Genomic DNA, 22,388 nt, shown 5'->3' on the forward strand with positions numbered 1-22,388 from the left:
GTGCAAGCCTTTGTAGAGAAGCAGCGGCCTCAGCCTGGGTGGAATGTCACCACCCTGTGCTGTTGTCTCTCCTTGACCCAGGTAATTTTGACATTCTGGAAGGAAGAACTCTGTGTTCCCACCACACACCTGCAGGAGCCAAGGCCACCCTGTTTCTCAGGCTCTTTCATGGCAGGGAAAAGCTCCCAGTCTGGTTGGCCCTGGGGCTGGACAGTGCTATTTGGAACTGGTCTGTGGGGTAGGACCTGGCTTCCTCCTCATCCCTCCACTCATGGCCAGTTCCAGTCTGTGCTGGTGGCACAGAGAACCACTCCAGCAGAATCACAGTATATGCACATGTGGGCTTTTCTCACCACACTGAGTAGAGTACCCTTATTTTTTTTTTTTTATGGAGTTTTTAGCATTTGTTCACTTATGTGTCTGTATGGCATCTGTGTAAGTGTGGGCATGCACATGTCACAGCACACATGTGGAAGTCAGAGGAGAACTTGCAGTGATTGGTTCATTCCTTCCAACGCGTGGATTATGAGAATGGAACTCAGGTTATCAGGCAGGGTAGCAAGTATCCTTATCCACTGAGCCACCTTGCTGGCCCCATCCTTGGTCTTTGAGGCAAGGCAGCTGCTCTGGCTTCAGGCCTGGGATAGCCCAGCCAGGTTGTGCTGCTAGTGCAGTATTGGGTCCTCACCAGCTGGGTCTGGGAGCTACCTTCATGATCCCAAGCTTCAAAAGGCCAATATATACAGGACAGGGGCTGCTGGGCCACCCTTGTGGCCCCATCCTGAGCTCTGTACCTGTGCAGCATTGGCCTCCATTGCCTCATCTTTTCTTCTGGCCATCAGTGCACCCAGGAGTCCCCAGAGGCCTGGGCACCTTCACCCCAGAGGGCATCCTATGGGAGAGCAGAGGGGTTCTGGAAGTGGTGCAAGGGGCCCGAGAGGTGGGAGCACATGGAGTAGAAGGGGCAGCTTGGATACCTAGCCATGGGCACAGGGTGCCGGTCCCCAGTACATGGCAGCCACCTGCATCCCTATAACCCCACCTCAAGTACCTGTTCTGTGACTACCATTGTCTAGACCTCTGTCCTCTCTCCTTGTCTGCCAGCCCTTCCCTTGTCTCCTCCAGCAGTGGCAGAAGGACAACTTTGAGGGCGGGCTTGGAACCAGGAAAGCAGTAGCACTGATGGTAGCTCATCCTCTACTGGCCCTACCCAGGTCTCTGATTTTCTCATCTATGAAATGGGTATTGATAGCGGTTGCCACCCCCACCCCCTCCAGGGTTGTGACAGATGAACCACCAAGGCCAGTCCCTGGCATGTGGTGGGTAGCAGACACAATATGTTGGCTTCCTCATTGCCTAAGCTCAGGCCCCCTCGTCCCTTGGCTCCTAGGTCTGTGCACACTTGTGACATCTGTGAGCAGAGCAGCCCTGCCAGCTCCCTGTTGATCCTGTGGGGCTGTGGCAGTGATCTGGAAGGATGGAGATCCCAGGGCTAGCCCCTCAGTGGAAGCCCTCCTTCCGTAGTGACTGCGCTGCCAGAAGTCAGTGTTGTAGCCGACCTGGCATGTATGCTTGGGGAGGGACAGGCCAATGTGGATGTCCACAACCCCCTTGCCATATCACAGTACAGTTTGCATTTGCATTAATGAGGACAGAGTGGAGTGCCTGGGGTACAGGGCACCCAACACTCAGTTGTCCCAAGCAACAGTACTCAGACTGGCTGCTGTGTCACTCAGATGTCACTCCATCATGTCACAGCCCAGTCTGTGATTTATGGAGGTCCCCCACCCCCTTCCAGATTCCATTCATGGCTCTTGAGAGAAAGGGCAGCCAAGGACAGCAAGGGCTCAGCCTGCAGCCCTGGAGCCTGGCTCCATCCTGCCCTCACCATGCCACATGCTATTTCTGCCCTCACTATGCCTGCAGCAGACCCTGCCCCATCCTCCACATGGAGACACACACCCTTTTTACCACTGAGCAAGCTTGTCTTGCTAGAACTAGGATCCAGGCTCAGTCTCCCACCACGGTCCCTTGTGCTTCTTAGGCAGCTGTGGCAATCTCCTTCACTCCTTGGTCTCTCTGCTGAGTGGTGCTGAGTACTCCTCACCCCCACCCCCTGTAGATCCACACACCCTGCACCCAGTGTGGACAGACTCCGAACATGGAGTCTCTGCAAAATATGCCTTGTGCAAGGGGATTACTACTCTACAGAGCCTGGAGTAGAGCGAGAACAGAACCCAGCCAAACTGGAGGTATCCCTGCTTCTTGGGATGTGCTCCCCTGAGCACTCCCCCGACACACACATATGAAGTTCAGGGGAACGACCCCCCCCCCCGAAATGCTCCAGCTCCCAGTGGTCTCTGACCCTCTTATCACCTCCCACTTTGGCTCCTTCACACAGAGCAGCATTGGTCAGTGAGGACGTGCAGTCTTGTGCCCTAGGAGACCCGGTCCCAAGCTTCCTAGGTGTAAAAGCCAAGAAAAGAGAAAAGGAAGGAGAAAAGGTCTCTGGGAAGCCCCAGAGACTCATTTTATCTCCGTTCCTGGCTCTAGGCCCGTGCCCTTGCCCTTGCTCCTCACCTTCTGAACAGAGTACAAGAATTTTGGCAACCCCTCCCATGGGTGCCTACCCAGCCCTGAGCAGGTGCCCACTCCATAATCCCAGTGAGGGCTTCTGAGTCATTCATTGATCCTTCCTTCAGGAGATCCACCTCATACCTTGCTCATCCTTGGGGGCTCTGAGCCATCAGGCCCCTTCTGAGTCACCCCACAGTGGAGAACAAACCTAGCAAGAAGCTCCGTGAGGGCCACGTGACAGAGCCAGGAGGAGCCAGCACCCACAGTAATGAGAGGCTCCCGCAAGCACCACCCTTACAAGCAGCACATTCACCCTAGGCACGTCACTTTACTGCAACCCAGTGCACCATGGTCGGGTGGGAGAGGCTCTGAAACCCCCCTCCCTGTTCTTTGCACATCTGCAGGACTGCAGTGCCCACCCCTGGCTGGCACTGAGATGCTCTGGCAAGCTGGGGGAGGGTCCAGGCCATCTTCCTTCATCATGGGCACCTGTGACCTGAGCCATGCTCTGGGAAAGTGATGAGTTAGCAAATCCCTATCTAGGACGGTTGATCAGCCCCTGGTGTCCCAGGCTGCAGGCTTGATGATGCAGCATTTCTCACATGACCCCTCACAGAAGAGTGTCGCTGGAAACAGTGTCAGCTGTGGAGGGAAGACTGGGGTATGGCAGAAAGTCAGGCTCACACACTTCCTGTCTACCTGTGGTGGTCTCCCCAAGTTGTCCCTCTACCCATCTCTCTTGCTTCTCTGGGCCTCAGGGACATCTCTAAATTGATAAAGCTATTGACTTCGGGCACCCCATCTTTGGCGGGAACAGTGCCAGGTACTAGAGTGACTCAGGGTGGGCACGGTTGGGGCTGTTGGAATGGTGGAGAAACAGGCTCAAAGCCCAGAAGCCAGGTGCTCAGGGTTGAATACCACTGGTATTCTACAGAGCTGGGCACAACACAACTCCCTCCCATCAGGCACTGATTCCAAAGTGCCCTCCTCCTCTCCCCCAACACCTATACCTTCCACCCAGCCTCACCCTGGAAAAGGACTCTCTAGGTAGCAGCACGCAGAAAGGTCTAGAGGGCCCTGCAGCCCCCAGAGGAGCAGTAAGTAGCCCCCCTGTGTTCCTGGTTCCCTCTAGCACCCAAGGCACAGGATGCGGCCCTTTTACCTGAGCAAGCAAATCTAAGCAGCCACCAATAACCACTGTGATCGCGTCCGTACACTGCCTTCCTCTCTACCTAGCCCAAGCTGGCCCTGGAGGAAGAAGGAAGGAGCCACCCAAATGGGAAGGACACAAGGAACAGACAGGTGCCCAGAAACCAGAATATTAATTTTTCCCCATGCAAGGCGCCTTTTAATTCTCTCTCCTGAGCCACACGCCTTTGTACTTTTGCAGTTGCAGCTGTTTTTGCCACCGTCGCTGTTGTTTTAAAAGGTCTATTTTCACATGGAATGTTATCCAATTAGCAGAGCAATGTGTTGGCTTAAATAAACACTTGGGGGGAGCCAGCAGCCGAGATTCGATGGCGGCTGGCATTGGCAAGCAGCTCTGCCATGGTAAACAACTGCAGCTGTAATTGTGGGGCCACTCAAGCTAGCATCTTCTGCTTTCCTCGCTTCTCCACCATGCCGAGTGGACACCCACAGAGCGGCGGGATGCATGGTCCAAGCCCACCCCAGATGATGATGCCACATGGTGTGGAAGGCACTGCAGTGCAACCTGGGGTGGTAGAACTGGCAATGAGGGGCAGAACAGAGCTTTCTGGGACTGCCCACCTCTCTCATTGGGGCCTGGCATCCCTGCCCAGTGCTTAGTGTGTGCCTTGCAACAAGAGGTCCATCCTGTGATCTATAATGTGTGCTCGGTGCACATCTGCAGGATGGTATCTGAGGGGAAGAATGGGATGTCAGTGCAGCAGGGTTTCTGGGGGCAACCCCCAAGGAGATGAAGCCAGGACAGTGTCTCAGACACCCCTTTTCCAGCTGGGAAACATAGTCGGTGTTGGTGTAGCCAGTGATGTTAGAGCTGCCTTTCCAGTTTTACAAATGGATGCCTGAGCCCAAATGACCCCTGCCCCACAGTAGGAACTGGTGATGCTACCCTTGGACAGTAGCAGAGAGTGAGAAGACCAGAGTGCTCCTATGCTGAGGAGAGAGGCAGCTGAGTCCCCTGGACCCCGATGGTCCCTTAGGATCAGTTGTTCCCTATCTGCCAAGAGTCTTAAGGGAACAAACTCAGAAGTCAGGGTTTCATCCCCACTTTTCTGTTCAGGAATGGGTGAGTGAGTGAGTGTGTGTGTGTGTGTGTATATGTGTGTGTGTGTGTGTGTGTGTGTGTGTGTGTGTGTGTGTGTATGTATACACACACATGCATGCTTTGGCACATGTGTAGAAGTCAGAGGACAACTTGTAGGAATAGGTTCTCTCCTTCCACTGTGGTTTCTGGGGATCACACTCAGGTCTTCAGGCTTGTGTGGCAAGTACTTTTACCTGTTGAGCCATCTCACTGGTCCCCCCTGTGTGTGTGTGTGTGTGTGTGTGTGTGTGTGTGTATGTATACACACATTTTGGTACTGTGGCTTTGCCAGGCTCCTGTCAGCACAGCCAGAAATATGGTATGTTCAAATTCTAGCCAAGCTTGTATTTCAAGGTAGAGACTCAGGCTTAGCCAACACATAAGGGTTGAGGACCCAGAATCAGCACAAGCTATCTTCCTTAGAATAGCAGGTGCTGCCTGGCTCATTGCCAAGGCATAAGCAGGGTCACACTGTAACCCTTTGCCAACCAAAGCCCTGCAGACCTCTGTGTGAACCGAGGCTGCCAGAGACCTTATAGACCAGAGAGAGAAGGACTTGTGTTCCCTTGTCCTCTCCAGATTTGTTGGGCACTCAGTGTGAGTCAAGGAAAGATAGAAATCCCAACTGAGAGGCAGGCATGGGGCCAAGGGACAGCCACTGTCTTGCTTAGGCCTCCTGGCAGTCCTTAGAGGTGGCAGGTCCCCCACACTGGCCTGTACTTGGCCATTCTTAGTCACCTCATCACCGTTACCTTCAGGTTTGGAGTACAAATAGTTCTGGGCAGATTGGTGATGTTAGTGTTTGGATGCCTTTAGCAGATATAGAGCTCTGCTCTGCTGGGGATGGCCCCCAAAGAGCAGGAGGGCCCAGGCCAGGAAGCCGCCCAACTTCTAAGGGCAGAAGGTCCATCCTCTGCTCTGCCCTCAGCCCTACATCAGTCCATCCTCTGCTCTGCCCTCAGCTCAGCCAGCTCTCACAGCCCCATGGGACTGGAGTCCTGCCAAGGACTCAGAATGGGCTTTGGCCGCTGCAGGGAGTTTTGTCTCTAGAGAAGCTGCATAAAGGTCGGAACCCAGTGCTGCACTAGCAGCCTTTCAGTACCTTCCATGGTCTTGAAAAGACAGCCACCAGGCTCAGCCTCAGTGTAGTCTGTGCTGTACCACTACACTGTCTGAGCAGACTTCCTTCCAGCTAGGGTTAAGATGAGGCATCTGGTGCCTATGGTCTCAGACCTGAGGAATGTAGCTTCCGTCACAGGAAATCAGATGGGGATATGGGGGTCTCTAGCCCAGAGGAGCAGCTCATAGCTCAGGATAGGCTCTCTGGAGAGCCCCACATGTGCCTACCAAGGTTCCCCTTGGAGTGAGGGTTCAGTAGGAGCAGGTCTGCCCACAGTGGTTCAGGTACAGAAACTTTACACACCATTGTGAAACACATCCCCCAGGATTGAACAGTGGGGAAATGTCATCATTGTCCGAAGAATAAAGAGAACACAGAGGGAAAGTGAGACCTAAGCTGTGGTCTGGAGGACAGGAACCAGGAGTCTTCCCCACCCTACTCCCATCTCCCAGCAGACCTCCCATCCACATCCACTATGTAGACACAGGGAACTAGAGCTGGCTGTGAGCCCAGGAATAGGCTTCTAAAGCACAGGATGGGGCCAAGGTGACCCTTATGGTTATCAGATGGCAGGGCATGGCTCTCCAGGGCAGGGTGGCTCCTCTGTGGCAATCTCTTTACCAGTACTTGAATCCCTTAGGTCACACTCTAGACCAACTTGATGTGTCTCCTGTGCCTATGACTGGGTTGCTGTGTCCATCCTGCAGGGACCCAAAGTCATGCGTGCTGGGTACAGCAGACCAAGTCTCAGTCATCATCAGGTCTAATGACCCAGCAACCCAGCAGTCCTAACTGTGCTCTCCAGCAAGGTAGACTTCCCCTCTTTGTCTTCGTGGTCTGACACTCAAGATTGAAAAGGCATCAGGGTAGGATACCCAAGGCAGGGCCACCCTGGCCGTCCACCCAGGAGCAGGCAGGTTCTCAAGACTCATGGTAAAGGACACATTGTCACTGAGTCATTACTGAGCACAAGGTACTAAGGTTAGGAACAGTTGAAGGTTTTCCCTAGAGTTCAGATCTGATGGGGAGACTGGCACAGGCAGGCATGGTAGAGCACCATCAGGTTCTGGAACTGAGGCCAGGGGTGCTGTGTGGGTAGACCCTTCCCAAAGCAGACTGGAAGTTACTGTGCCAGGGGAAATGAAGAGGATGAACAGGAAAGGAGTGGGGAGGCCGACCTGCAGGCTCACTCGGGCCTCACTGGCCCATTCTGGTAGGAAGCCAGTGAACCTAAAGCAGTGTTAGCCAAGGTCAAGTGGTGGGAGGCCTGTGAAACCAGGGGCTCCCTGGGCCACACCAGGAAGACTGTTGGCTTCAGGCCCCTGAGCCTGGCCCCGCCTGGGAGGGGAGGGATGAGGGAGGGATGGGGTGGTTTCTGTGGGCTCAAACATAGGGGGGACTGCTGGCAGACCTCAGGCCAGGGAGACTGAGGCCTGCACTCTTCCCTCTGCTGTGCCTGGAACCTTCAGGTCGTGCCAGGTGTCCCCTTGAGCCAGCCCAAAAGCTCCTGGAGGCTGGGTTGTTTCTCCTTCCTGACCTGTGCCCCCAGAATGCCTCAGACTGACAAGTCCCCTCACCTGTTCATTAAACAGCACTATCCAAAGCTGGTTTTACCTTGAGCCTCTGTATTTGCCCCACTTCAACAGTTTGATGGCACCACACTCCAGCCCAGGCAGTGGGCACATGGAGTATAGCCTGATTTCTCAGCCCGTGGCGACTAGAGCTGGGAAGGGCTGCCCCTATTTTTGGAGAACCCCATACTGTGTTTTAAGAGAAAGCACAAAAGAGCTTTTGTGTGCAGCTACCATTCCCACTCTTGCCAGTGTAGGACGAGAAGTCAGCACACAATACCCGGCAGCATCGCAGCCCGGCAGTGCTCTAAACTGGGACTGAACGGCTCACTGAATTAGTCTCCACCTCCATCTTTGCTACTGCTGCTTTTAGACATGATGAAGCCTGGGCTCAGAGATGTTAAGCAACCTGCCCAGTGTCACACAGCTTGGAAGTGATGGAACAGGCATTTGAGCTGAGGTAGCCCAGTTGCAGAGTCCACTGTGGCCCCCATAGCCTCTGAGGATAGAAAACCCTTCCAAGAGGAACTAACTGATACAGTGCCAGAGGGGTGCAGGAGCCAGGAGCGCTGGAGTAGTGATGCCGGCGAGAGAGAGAGGAGACAACTCCTACAGTGAACAGAGACTTCGCCAGACCCTCTGAGGCACAGCGGAGTCAGTTCCAGAGATGAGAAAGAACTAAGGCTGGGCTTGGAGTGGCTTGCCTGGGCCCCCCTCCAGGGTCTCTTTCCCGCTTTGTAAGTTTGGGCCAAGCAGCCACCAGATGCAGCCTTAGCTGTCCCAGTCTGCCTTGTCCCCAGGATGCGGCTCCTTGGGGACCCTCACCAGACAGACGCCCCACCAGTTCTCTGTGTCTTGAGGCACCGGCTCCCCAAGTCCCACTGCCTCCCTGCCTTGCCAGCTGAGCATGTGTGTTTTAGAGCTCTGAATGGGCCATTTCAGCTCGGGGGCCAGATGCATTTTTATATCCACGTGGAAAAAATGGCAGGGGCTCTGCTGGCAGTCAGAGAGAGGGTTTTAAATTAAGTTTTTTTTTTAAAGGGAAGGAAAAGTTGCCTGCACCTGTCCCCTCTTGGCAGCATAGAGAACAAAGTGTGGGAGCTTCCCTCCCTGCGGCCTCAAGCTGCCCCCCACTCCTGTCCTCCTGTCCTTCCAGAAGGGTTCTGTTTGTCTTGAAAAGATACTAGGTGCCCTGGTGCTTGTTCTAAGTCCCAGGTAGCCCTTTCCTAAATGTGACGTGGCCCAGTCGGGGGAGGTGGCTTGCCCAAGGTCATAGCCTTACTTCCCAGGGCCACAGAAATGAAGCTTCCCACATGGGTAGCTTAAATAAGCATGTTGCCTGGCAGTTTTAGAGACCTCAAGTTCGTGTAGCAGAGAAGGCTATCCCAGGCCTTACCCCCATCTCCACACAGTGTTTGCCCTGTCTGACACCAGTCCTGTGGGGATAGGGCTGCCACACCAATATTCACCTAGCTGTTTCCAAGCATAGGCACCTTCTGAGGTGCTGTAGGTCAGGACCTGATGTATCTTTTTTTAAAAAAAAAAAAAATTATTTTATGTGTGTGGGTGTTTTGCCTGCATGTATGTCAGTGCACCTGTGTCACACAATGCCCAAAGAGGTCAGAAGAAGGCACTGGATCCCCTGGCATTACTAATGGCTGTTAGCCGCTATGTGGGTGCCAGGAACCAAACCTGCGTCCTATAATATTAGCCAGTGCTGCCCCTAAAATTACTTGCTTTTTTGGAGACAGGTCTCAATATGCAAGGAGCCCATGCCTAATGGTTATTGGGTACCTCCAGACGTCAAAGCAGCAAGAGGGGTGGGCCCACAGTGCCTCTCTTGACCCCATACCACTGTCACCCCTCCAGAGGCAGAGCCAAGGCTGGTTAATCAACCAGTCCTGACACTCTGCAGCCAATGGGAGAGTGCAGGACTTCCCTTTCTACACCTCAGAACCTACAGAGAGAAAGAAATCGCAGAGGTGGTTAGGCTGAAGGAACACAAGAAGCAGCGAGCTCGGTGCCTGCTGATGGCCCCACACTGTTGGGGTCACTTTTCTTGTCCTCCTTGGAACCCTACGTCCATGTGCATTTACCCTTCTGTTTAGGGAAGTGAGCTTGGAAGATGTGTTTAACTTGCTCAAGATATTGAAGCACAGAGCCTGCCCCACCCATGTAGGGTTCTCCAGAGTCAAAAGGACTCTGGCCACTGAGCCCCATGTTGCTAGTAACATGGGGTGTTTTGGGGTTGACAGGGGCATCCCTACACAGGGTCACTGAGCTTCCCAGTCAGCCTTGCTTAGTGGGATTTGATCAGTGCTGTCTAGTTGTGTTCATATGAAATACCCAGGGCTGGCACATCCAGAAAGAGGAAATGGATTCATGGTCATTATAGGCTGGGGGAGACTTAGGGGACTTGAAGACTGACAGCTAAGGTGTATGTTTCTCGTTGGGGAAGAGATGGTGGGATGTTCTAGAATTCACATGTTAATGGCTAAATATAAACACAGTGACAGTATGTGGATTGTATCTCATTACAGTGTGAGAAAAACAAAAGGTGGGAGCTAGGCAGATTTCAGAGATCAAGAACAGCCAGAGAGGGAAGGAGGAGCCTGTTCAAGGCCAGGATTGCTGAGCTGAGCCCAGCAGCCCCCCGGTGGAAAAGGCAGGGGGCAGGTAGAGGCAGCAGAACCAGACGGAACAGATGCAAAAAGATATGGGGACAGGACCACAAGACTAGCGAAAGGAGTGGTGCCAAGTAGCTGTGAAGTACTGTGTGTGTCTGTGTGTGTCTGTGTGTGTGTGTGTGTGTGTGTGTGTGTGTGTGCGCGTGTGTGTGTGTGTGCGCGCGCGCAGGCGTGGCACTACCCACAGTGGATAGCTGCTGACAGCTGGGTGGGAGGTGAGCCTACTAATGGGGTCGCCCTCTACAGTTAGGATGTCACATGGGAAATAGGTCATCTACCTGACCCAGGGAATAATTATGGCCCTGACAGTGGATATATTGACTGCTTAGTCACTTGCAGCTCTTTCCCTGGAAATATAACCCACTAATTAAGTAGATGTTCCCAACAGTGCCCCAAAGCCTCACCATAGATACAAAGTCACAAAGATGGAGCCTGAGCTCTGTATGCAATGCTACGGGCAGAGGGAGGCTCCTCCACAGCTCACGTGCTGCTGTTTCTTGTCCTCTCAGAGAGCCTTCAACGCACTGTGTCACAGCACTCACTTGTATGGCCGGAGGCTGGTTTTGGAGTGGGCTGACTCTGAGGTGACTGTGCAGGCCCTACGACGGAAGACAGCCAGGCATTTCCAAGGTAAGAGCAATTTAAGCACTGTTACCTGGTTGATTTGGGGCTCCTGGGGATTGCACATGGGACCAAGACCTCTAGGAGAGCCTCCCTCGTGGCCATCCTATGTCAGGAAGCCACATGCCCAACATTGGCAGGACGTACCAAGGCTCCTGACCTTGCCTGCTTACAAGGGAGTCGGGCATTCAGGGCCAAGCAGGTAAGTGAGGATGGCAGGGGGTTTATCCCCTGTCCATATAATGGTTCTCCATCTAGGATCCAACTGCTCCTTCAGGCTCAGGGATGCTGGCTGCGGCTCCCAGGGCCCAGCCCCCGGGGAGCCCAGTATCATCAAGTCCCCTCCACTCTACACACTCTGTGGTACCGTCTATGCTCCTTGCCTTGAGGGCTGTGTACTTCTGCCAGGCTCTGCTCACAGAGCTAACTCCAGCAGGATGACACCATGTGACCCTAAAGACTTAAGCCAAGACCAGGAAATCCTGAGCACCTGCCATCCTCGTGCTTGGGGCACCACTGTGATGAGCAGGGGTAGAGGACATGGGTGGGACAGGCTGGGGGCTTTCTCTTCATCAGTGGCCCAGGCCAAGGTTGGAGGGAGGCATGCGTCTGAGAAACAGAAGGCCAGTGTGCCCCAAGCCGAGAACTAGAGAGAGATGGGGAGAGCTGGAGAAGTCGATGGTACTGGAGCCAATGGGTCTCATCTCCAGTAGAGTGTGTGCCCCTCACTAGGATAGCACTGCTTGAACTTGAATCCCACCTCCTCACCTACCTTGGAAGTGCTTTCAAGTGGAACCCCAGGAAGCAAAGCTCCAGCTACTGGTGGCTGCCCACTTTGGGTCTGTTGGCTATGTGGAGTCTCCCAGCTGGGAGGACGTCCCCTCTTCCCACCTGCCAGCAAGGCTGGGCTCTGGGGTGGGCTGAGACAGCCCTATCTGAGGTTATACACAGTGCTGTGGTCTCAGTAGATAGCCTTCCTCCTGCCTGCTCATCCCTGGATCTGGGCCCTCAGGTAGCTTCCAAGATGGACCCCAAGTAACTACTGCTGTCCCCTGGGGGTGGTTTTCTATGAGACCCCTGCACCACTCCTGTCTGTTTATAGAGCCAGACTCGCAAGCCATTTGTCCTCGCCAACCAGGGATAGTTGATGGGCCTCTCAGGGACAGTGTCCCATGGGACGTGAACAGTCCAGGTTTCCGATCTTGCCTAGACCAAAGAGCAGAGTATGTAAGGAGAATCTTAACAGACCAGCAAGACTGTACCCAGCCAGTGTGCTGAGAACTGCAGGGGTCAGTGGTCCAGCAAGACTGTACCTGGCCAGTATATTGAGAACTGCAGGGTTAGCACAGGGCCTCTGACCACAGACAGCAGGCCAGACCCTTGGAACACAGAGCCTGGTCCTCTGTCGGTCTTCCCAGAGCCGTGCTGCCTCCCCACCGCACTTGCTATGGAGTTCCTTGTCTCTTCAACGTGGACACCTTGTCCATGCTGTTTTATAACAGTGCCAGCCCTCCCTGTATTTCTGCTTATGTCACAAGTGACTTAGAGACCCTGCTCCAAGGGCCAACACCACCTCCTGGCAGCCTTTCCCTCCGTACCCCCTGGGTATCAGGTGTCAGCCATCTCCATTGTCTGTGTGCCTCTGTCTGCATACTTTCTTGCCCTCTTATCCTCCCTTATGGCTTGCTGTTTTGGCCAGGCCCAGGCTCCCCCATGTGACAACTATGGTATGCTCATCTTTGTAGTGATCAGTTCCTAGCCAGGTACCTGGGCCCAGGCTCATCTCTGACTGGTGCCAGGCCTTCCATCCAGGGCTTGGGAACGCTCCAGCCCAGGCAAACATTAAGCTAAAGAAGCAGAGACTGAACACATAGTGGCAGGCTCACAACTCAATATGCTCCCCAGTCCTGACAGGCAGACAGAACCTGCCCGTATCGACAGACATCGACAGGCCCAAATGCACCCGTCGGCAAATGTTTGCATAAGGAGCTCTCCTGGGAGCTGAGGCGGGGCTGCCTCCCCTGTGGTCATCCCACCACCCAGCCCAGGCAGCAAGAGTGTGGGCTCAGCACTTCCTCCTTGTGTAGAGAGAAGCCTCTTCAATAAATTGAGCTCCAAAGACAGCATCCCACCCTCCATGGTGGATACAGCAGAGGCTAGACCTTGCTATGGGCCATCTCCAAAGCTACTTGCTGCTGCAGGGCCCAGAGGGTAGGTGCAGAAATGAAGGGGTTGAATTCACCCCACATTTGTTTTTCTGGCAGCCCCAAGATGGCCACAAGAAGCCTGTGTTACAGGTCACAGGACTGAGGCCACCAGGCATGGCTGTGACTCCTGAAAGCCACTGCCTTTTAGACCCTAGGACAGGTGCAGTCTTGCTGGGTCCTCCAGCTCTGGCGTCTGCACTCGGATCTCAGAAAGAGGTAGCCAGATGTGCAGGTGCCCTGGGAACAGTGGGTCTTCTGCCTACTGCCTCATTATCCTGGAGGGGTGCACATCAACCCAGGTCCTCAGAACAGGGCTGCGGACTCTGCAGCCTGCCTGGGCCTCTTTCTCCTCTGTGCTCTTTTCCCCACAGTGAAAAGTACTAGCTCGTTTGTGTTGAAGTCCGCATTGTTCTGAGTCTCCAGGGCCTTGGCAAAGCCCAAAAGGCCAGTGGGACTGGTGCCCAGCTCCAGCCTGGGCCCTGAACTCTGCCAGGAAGGCACTCAGATCTCAGGTGGAGGCCGCCAAGTACCAGCCACCACAAAGCCTCCCTGTGGGCTGCAGGCCACACCATCAAAGGCAGACATCTCAGCCCTTCTACAGGCAGAGCCTTGTTCGGGATGCCATGGCCAGTGAGCCATCCTTAGGGCCAGTGGGGGTGGCCAGTACCACTGCACTGGAGTTTTAGCACCACCCAAAGACGTGACAGCCAGTGGGAGTTGCCCTGTCCTGCTCCTGGGGCTCTGTTTCTCCCACAGCCCAGCTGCAGGCATGGGAGGGATGCAGACAGAGGGATCCTGGGTCAAAGCAAACAGCTGAACTGCAGTTCAGGCTAGTTTAGCTCTCGTTAGTATTACTGTGCTGTTCTCCCATCAGACCTTGCTAAGACCCACACTATGGAGGCTGTCACGGGTCTTATTCCAAAAGGATCCTGGGAGGTAAATACTGTCATTGTCCTGTCCAACAGGTCAGAAAACTGAAGCACAGAGAGGGCAAGTCACTTGTTCAGTGGCACTGGCTCCCCATGCAGAGCTGGAATTCAATCCCGGGCTTTTTAACCGTTCTCCTGACTGGCTCTTTGTATCCGCTAATTCAGGCAGCACCTTTGTTTGCCTCAGTGCACATAAGTGTCCTACTACCTGTTCTGTAGTCTCTGGCAAGTCACAGCCTCAGCTTTGCCATCTTTACAGTGGGCATAGGATGCTCCCTAAGGGGACGGTGCCTTTAAGGGGTTGCCACGTGGCTCCTGGTGTGTAGTGACAGGCTAAGTGGGTGGGGTGTCATCAGCATCACCCCACCAGTTCTTCCTGTTCAGACCCTGAGAGCACTGGCTGCTCTCCCAATGCCTGTCTGGTATGGCGGTCTCTGCCAACTCATCCCAGTCCAGAGGCCTGACCTGCACTGTTCTGCTTGCCTGGATTTCTCCTAGGCTCCATCCAGTAGGCTGAGGAATATGTATTTGGGCAGAAAAGGGGGAAGACCTGGTGTTCCTGAGCCTGGGTGTTGGGGCTGCGTAACAAAGTCCTGGCACATGAAATATTTTCATCTGGTCCTCAGTGCCACCTAGTCTCCTGAGTCTCCAAGCAGTGGCACAGGGCCTGGCACCCAGGACGAGCAATGATTCCCTCATAACATAGGGAAGAGGGACCCCAAGCCTTGGGTACGGTATGATTGCTAGCTGCTGGTCCTGTCATTGGTGTCCCAAAGAAGTCTGCTTCAAACCCCTCTTCCCAGTCCCAAGAGGCAGCCCCATTAGGCAGCCCCATTCTGTCCACTGTCCCTGTGTGCAAGGGACCAGAGTGTCCTCCTAACACTGGGAAGGGTCCTGGCAAGCTGAACAGTACAGGGCAGACCTCTGGACCTGGTTAGGAAAAGTTACCCTGCGTCATCAGACCTTCACACCAGGCAGGCACTTTGGAGAGGGAAGAAGACACCTTCCCTGCCCCTGGACTACCTGCCCTGCCCCTGGACTACCTGCCCTCCCCCTGGACTAACACCCTCTCTGGTCCTCTCCCTTCTGGCCTTCCCTCTGCCCCTCTCCTCCCTGACTCTGGTTCTCCCCCTGCTCTCTGCCTCCCGCCCCCCTCCCTGACCAGGAATCGGATTTCTTGTCTCCAGCCCTCAGCCCTGTAGTAGGTGAAGTGCTATTCTTCTTTGCCTTGCGTGTGGGATGTGAAAAGAGAGAGCAAGGAGGGAAGAGGAAAGTCTGCCTCTGGCTGTGTCCCTTTCTTCCCAAGCGTGTTACAAACCAGCGGGGTCTCGGCATTGCGAAGCTTTCAGGGCCCGGCAGGCCATGGTCACTGCGAGCACAGGTGACAGAATAAAATAGCACGCAAGAAATCCGCTGCCTGGCCCTGCCTTAAGCACTCGCAGCCAGGGAGGCCTGGCACATGGGCTTTTATTTGGCAGGAGCGCGGCTCAGCTTTCCCGTGTTGTCTTATTCCAGCTGGGGAGGCCTGATGGGCTGTGGTTAGCGGCTGCCACTTTCACCTCCAGAGTGGGGTGCACAGGCATGACTAGCATGGCAAGTGCCTGGCGGTGGCGCCGTCCCTCCATCCTTCTCCTGCCCACTGGGCCTAGCCAGGGTGGATGATTGAAAGCGTCCACAGTAAGAGCCCTTCAGCACAGATGGGGGTGATCTTGGCGAAGCCACAAGCCTAGCACACAGAGCCATCCTCCCAACCTGGGGAGGAGGGGTCAGGGAAGGAACCCTAGGCAGACCCCTGGCCTATCAGCCCTGCCCCTTCAGCTCCAGGCTTCAGTGTCAAGATTTTTGCCTCAATACCTCAACCTACCATGTGTGTCCCACATGCAGTTGAGCCACTTTTCCCTAGGAGCTGAACCCTCCAGGGAGGCAGCCCTCTCCATGTGCCCCAACTCACCCATGCATCAAGCATAAAGCTGGCTTCATGGCTGTCCCCAGGGAGAACGAATGAGCGGTGGGAGTGGCTGGTGTTGATTGAGCATCTAGCATGCTCTGGACCCTGTGTGGTGCTTGCTTGAGTGACCTTCACGTCAGGTCGTCAGGTCCAGGCACAGAGGTTCACCAAAGCCGGACAGTTCACTCCACCCGGAGTTACTTGACTTTTGATGCAGAGGCAGAGCTGGATGTTGTTTGAAACCTGGTGTTCTCACCCTGTCCCTCAAAGCCCCACCCATCTGAAGAGAGGCAGCCCTGTGAATTCTTATTAAAGATCAAATCACAAGGGAAGAAAGCCAGGGCGAGCTTTGTCAGTGCAGAAAGTGACGCTCAGCACTTTTACATGAGATTTCAGTACCTGATGGCATCTTAGCCTCACAGCTCCTCAGAGAGAGACTGGCCTTCCCATGTTAGACGGGCACATAGGCCCCAAGATGACTTCCCTGAGGGTGCATGTTTCTGGACCCCTAGAGAACAGATAACCCTGTTTCATCCACCCAGCATGCCCAGCAGGTCCTGAGTACAAGTAGCCTACTCTGTTAAATTGAGACTCATTCTCCAGATAGGCCAGCAGTTAAAAGTACAGCCCCCACTGCGTTTTCATAAAGTTTTATTGGAACACTGCTATGACTGTGTCCAGATTGCCAGTGGCTGCTCTCTTACAGTGCAAGGGCCAAATAGAGGCTTCCTGGTGGCGACCCTGTGGCCCACAGAGCCAAGTCTTCACCGCTGGCCTGGTGGTATAGCTGTCTTTATTTTACCCTAAGTCCTCACCACCACCACCATTACCTTTCTCAGAGCACACGAAAAACATAAGGGTGGCACTCATCCTAGCTAGCGGCTCCAGCGTAAGCTTTCTAGGAAGAGGTGCATAGCTTTGCTCCTCATCCATTCTGTCATGGAGCAGGTACTTGAGTAGAATTAAGACAGGTGATAACTACAAAATGTAAATGTCAACAAAGTTCTGACAATAGCAAGTTCTCTGTAAAAAGAGGGTGGGGACATCTAATGTGGTAGCTACAGAAAGCCTTCTCACATAGCCAGCCAAGGTACTATGGGAGAAACATTCCAAGTGGAGGGAGCCACAGATGCAAAGTCCCTGGGGCAGAAGCATGTTTAAGCTAGAGAGCAGGTCCAAGGTAGAGAGTGGGAACAAAGGAGAAGCCAATGGGGTTCTGGCCAGCATAGTGGGGAGTCCGGTTTCTACTCATGGTGGGAGATTGAAGGGGAAAGCCAAGGTCAGATTGACACTGTCAGACTACATCGTTGCTGCTGTGGAGTTATAGTGTAGTGCTGGATCGTAGTGTGGTCATCTGAGGACAGTGGTCAGGGCCACAGCCACAGACCGTAGGGTGGAGAGAAGCAAGTGGACTGGTTGTTTTGGGAGAAGGAAAAACTGGCCAGGAAGACAGGAAAGAAATCAAGAGTGATGCTGGGTAGTGAGCAAACTTGGAAAGACGAGATCAGGTACAGGCGGGGATGGGGGTGGTGGGTATGTCTGACCAGGCTGGGTTTGAGACATGAGCCAGGACGCCCCAGGGGATGTCAGTAGATAGATGGATGAGTTCAGAGCTCAGGGCGAAATCTGGACTGCGATATAAATTTGGAACTCATCAGCATACAGATGATATTTAAAGCCTCCACTGTCTCCACGCGCCCCCTTCCACACCTCCATCATCGGCCTGACGGCACGCTTTCAAAAGACCAGGGACCACGAGAGCCTGTTATCCTCCCGTCAGCCACCACAAATGGGCCTCCTTGATCTTAGCATGAAGACATGATCATCGGGCTTTCAAAATCATAGGTGGAAAGTTCAAGCAAGTAATACGAAGTCACAGAATTTATTATTCAAATATCCCCTAGTTGAGGCTCTTTCTAGCTCCCTGGCAACAGGTTTTCTGTCAGCTCCACATTTCAGCCCTTCATCTGGGCCCCTCTGGCTGTCAGACCCCAGACCTAGGGTCCCAGGAGGGAATGGGGTGGGGTGTCCAGGGGGAGTTTTACCCTTTCCTGGCTCCTGGCTACGTAGGTGGGAGTGACCAGGAGACTCGCCTTCACACTTGTGGCCAGAGCAGCTGGTGAAGGGGGATCACGAAGTGGAGCCATTGTGGTTCAGGCAGCTCCTGTCCAGGGCACCTGTGATTCTAGGCAGGCAGAGGGGACTCCAGAGAGCAGATGTCTTCTAGCACAGGCACCCGGGATACTTGAGGGTCCCTAAGGCCAGCCGGGGCAGGTCTCCCCAACCACACCCCTACCACCCTCCATGCCCAAGCCTTACCAAGTGTTTTGGAGTATTTCTGAGCGCTTTGGCAATATCCTACACACTGTGCCTCTGTCCCCCGGGAGAGGCTGTCCGTGCGGGGAAGGTACTTGCTCCCAATCCAGCTAAATTGTTATTGACTTGTGTTCTCTACGTTCTGCAAACATTTCACTCAGCCATCGCCGGCAAGGCCAGGAATCCCTGCTAGGGCTAACGGGAAAGCCAGCTGTGCCGGGCCATCTCGCCTGCTCCCCCTCATCGATCACAGAATTAAACTGACAGGAAGACCGCAGGGTGGCGTGGGAGGGGCAGGGCCTGGCCACCATTGGGTGAGGGGCTGGGGGCTGAGGACCAGAGCACCAGAGAGAGAGGCCAGAGGGAATGGGCTGCCCTTTGGTTATATGACTGGCCAGTGTACCTGTTGTGCAGCCTGGCCCAACCAGAGTCAGAGAAAACAGACAGGGCTTTGATCACTGTTGGGGCTGGTAGTCAGTGAGGAAGAGAGAGAGCAGACATGGACCAGAGGCCACCAGCTGAGCCATCTGTGTCTTGCCTACATGTGGCCAGGTTGCTCTGTGACCACTGAAAGGTCAGACCTGGAAGTCAGGATCCTCGCCATTCTCAGAAAATCAGGTTTGACCACCCTGGTTGCATGTTTCCACCAGGACACGCGAGGCCTGTGGAGCTCTGTGTGTTTATGTAACTGTCTTAGTTTGTTCTTCATTGCTGTGACAAAATACTCTAACCAATACCAACTTGGGGAGGAAAGGGTTTACTCAGTTTACATCTCCCAGGTCGCAGTTCATCAGGGGGCCCAAGGTAGGGACTCAGGGCCGGAACCTGGAAGCAGGAACTGGAGCACAGGCCATGGAGGAACGTTGCTTACTGACTTGCTCCTCTGGCCCCTGCTCAGCTTGCTTTCTTATCCAACACAGGCCCACCTGCCCAGGCGTGGCACTACCCACAGTGGGCTGGGCCCTCCCACATCACTCAACAATCAAGAAAATACCCCACAGACATGGCCATAGGCCAGTCCAATGAAGGCAATTCCCCAGTTGAGGCTCCCTCAACCCAGGTGTGTTAAGTTGACACTAAAGCCATGCAGCACAGTAACCTATCAGCTTTCTTTTGCCATCATCCACAGTGCATATACCTTCCTACGCTGTGACTCCACCAGGCTCCAGCTGGCCCTTGCACTGATGTAACCTGGCACCTTCGCCTCTTCAACCCAGGGCCTGGGCCAAGAAAAAGAAATATCAAGCTAGTGGAGACCACGCCACCAAGGCTCAGAGGAACAGAGTTATGGGAAATTGCTTCCACCTCCCCTGATCCTTTCTCTCTAGCAAGTCCCGTTCACCTAGATGCTCCTTGCTCCTCACAGCCTGCATAAGGTCCCCAGTAGCCCACACATGCAGGACTAAGCACTGGAGACCCCAGGCCAGCCTGTACCCCTTCCCTACCCCAGGATAAGCCCACAGTGGTCCAGGTCAGGGCTCCTGGTGCACACACAGTCCAGCTGCACCCAGGAGACACTGGATAGAACACTTGGAAAGAGGCCAGCCTGTAGCAACACAACCTTGCACACCCTAAGAGCCCGAATCCTTCACTCTGGCTGTGATAAGTCCTGGTGCCCACCCAGGCCATTGGGATAGAACCCTCTAGGGTTCTGTAGTAGTCCACACGACCTGGCTTCTTGAGCTGGTTCTTTTGGGCTCTGTGTAGGAATCTGCTAGTACGATGTGAACTCTGTCCCTCAACCTCTGTCTGTTCCTACCTTTCCCGCCGAGACCATTGGAGGGCTATCCTGGCACCTCCTGCTACAGGTTGAGTGGCTGCATTGTGAGAAGGTCCTGGAGTGAGCCTAGCCTGACCTCGGCTCCACGTGGAGAGTCTGCACCCACAGGACTTCCCCAGAGCCCAAGAATCATGTCCCCAACTTGTGGCATTTCAGGGAGAGAAGTTCACACACACAGCCCACTATGAAGAGCCCACAGGTGTGAAGGGCCCATCTTGCCTGCCTGTGTCCCCAGCCTCACCATGGCAGGAGAGTTGACGACTGTTGGAAAACACTTGATTGTACATTAACTGTTGCTTGGCCTATGATGCCTTCAGACACAGCTGCTGGGTCTCATCTGTGACTTGAGGAAAGCGGGACCAAGTGTAGACCCTGCCTCAGCCCCACACAGATTCCCAGCATGGCCCCTGCAGCTGGCCATGTTTATCCTTGGGTCCTTGTCCACCATGTCCCAGTCTATCCTGGCACAAGCACATGCCCAGTGACACTTGACGTGGCCAACTGAAGGTCTGAGATCAGCAGGGCAATGGGCCAGTGACAGAGAGGTAGATTAGATGGCTCTGAAAGTCCCCAAGGTGATAGGTCTAGGCCCTACGACCTGACTGCTGGCTGTGTAGCTAACAACTGGTGCTAGGAAAAGGCCCATCCCCAGAATGCCCTGCTATACCAGGAAGGTCAGGAGCCAATCTGAGTCTCTCCACAGAGCACCCTTTGTTCCCTGAGCATCTAGTATGTGCTTGTTGTATACAGCTGTGGGGCAGACCTAAGCAGGGTCATTACAGCTTTGGAGGGGTTCGGGTTCAGCCAGCCTTGGGGTGCCTGGCCCCTACTGTCCCCAGCCATTTGTCTCAGGTGCCCATGTGCTTCCTAGGGTGGGACTCTGGATTACAGGTGGGTCCCAGTATCCCTGGGTAGTGGATCAGTGAGGCTAAAGCATGTTTAGCTTCTGTTCCGGCCTAGAGACAGTCTAGTGCTAGACTTGCCCTCTCTATCCCCTCCCCCTGCTCTGTCCCATGTGACTGGCTTAGCAGAGGGACACCTAGCCAGGGCATGCACTCTGCAGTCGGCAAGGCTTTCATCCAGGGAGTAGCCAACACAGGGGCTCCTGCCCAGGGGAAGCTGTGTAGTTTTACCAGTGGCTACTAGGCAGGGAGGGGATGGGGGTGCATGGCTCCCTACTCTCTAACGTAGCTGGCTTTCCTTTTCACTCCCATCCTAGGTGCTCCTTAGTGTGCTCTCAGTGTGAGGTTGCGATCTGGCCAATATAGTCTCCTCTTACATTGGTATCAGTCTGGGTCCCTAAGACAAGGATTTGGACTGATCCAGGAACAGGGAGGGGTGGGGGTGGCTAGTGTGGGCAGAGCGGAGAAGGTAGGAGAGCTCAGTGAAGGAGATTGGCAAGCCCACCTCACTGTAGACAGGCAGTGTGCTTTTCCTGTCTTCCAAAGAGTCCCCACTGGCTCCTACTTGGGGGCTTGAATTCCTGCCCCAAGGGGACAGTGTCTGCTGTGTTTGTCAGGGCTGGTTTGCTGCCAGGGATCACAGAGGACAGGGTAGCTAGTGTGCTTTAAGTGGTCACCATGTGCTAAGCCAAGTCTCTAAGTCCTCATGACTAGTCACTTTTTTGTGTTCTGAAATAAGGTCTGACCATTTCATCCAGGCTGGACTTTAAACTCCTGGGCTCCAGCCGTCTTCCTGGCCTGGCCTCCCATGTGCTGGGATTCCAGGCATGGCCACCACACATAGCTTGTATTCTTTTGGGGTTTTTTGAGACAGGATCTCCCTGTAGCCCCAGCTGGCCTAGAACTTGCTATGTAGACCAGGCTGGCCTCCATCTCACAGAATCTGCCTGCTTCTGCCTCCTAAGTCCAGGGACACAGCTTGTATTCCTGAGCAGCCTAGAGTACTTTATGTTTCATCCTCATTCACTAGCTATAGAAACTGAGCCCAGAGAGGTGAGGCGTCTTGTCTGAGGTGTCCAGCCGGAGCAGTGGGGTTTGATCCTGGCTGGTCCAGCCTCACATCACTCACCTCTGGGCATGCTGGCCTGCTGGCTTCCCCTCTTGGCCCACTCTGTCTTGCCTGCCTCTTGACGGGTTCCTTTCAGCATCCTTTCTCTGCCCTCTCATCACCAGCCGCCTCTCCTCTGGGTACAGCTGAAGCACTGTCTCTTGTACTCCGACACCCAGCCCCGCCCACCCTGCCTCTCCACCCTCCTGTGCCTTCTACACAGGCGACATTGCCAACCAGAGAAGGGAGAGACGAGGGCTGGCATTCTGTCAGGGAATTAATTGAAAAATAAAACCATTAGGTGGGAACACAAGAAATGCAGAAATGGTGGT

General features: G+C 54.3%; 1 protein-coding gene and 1 long non-coding RNA gene across 3 annotated transcripts in view; one reads left to right on the forward strand and one right to left on the reverse strand.

Moving 5' to 3' along the window:
- Nucleotides 1–22,388, forward strand: part of Rbm19 (RNA binding motif protein 19) — a 115,734-nt gene that overhangs the window by 76,434 nt on the left and 16,912 nt on the right. For both annotated transcript variants that reach the window (XM_008847469.3, XM_008847468.3), the window contains exon 23: nucleotides 10,755–10,875. In XM_008847469.3, the coding sequence (XP_008845691.1) occupies nucleotides 10,755–10,875 (121 nt within the window). The remainder of the gene's footprint in view (nucleotides 1–10,754; nucleotides 10,876–22,388) is intronic.
- LOC115072770 lies at nucleotides 3–22,178 on the reverse strand. Its single transcript, XR_003851784.1, has 3 exons — nucleotides 22,078–22,178; nucleotides 795–892; nucleotides 3–95 (listed from the first exon to the last, which is right to left on the reverse strand). It is a non-coding gene; the product is annotated as an uncharacterized LOC115072770 (long non-coding RNA).

The sequence above is a fragment of the Nannospalax galili genome, unplaced genomic scaffold, assembly GCF_000622305.1.
Source record: "Nannospalax galili isolate Female #2095 unplaced genomic scaffold, S.galili_v1.0 scaffold120, whole genome shotgun sequence".
In the NCBI taxonomy this organism is placed as follows: Eukaryota; Metazoa; Chordata; class Mammalia; order Rodentia; family Spalacidae; genus Nannospalax; species Nannospalax galili.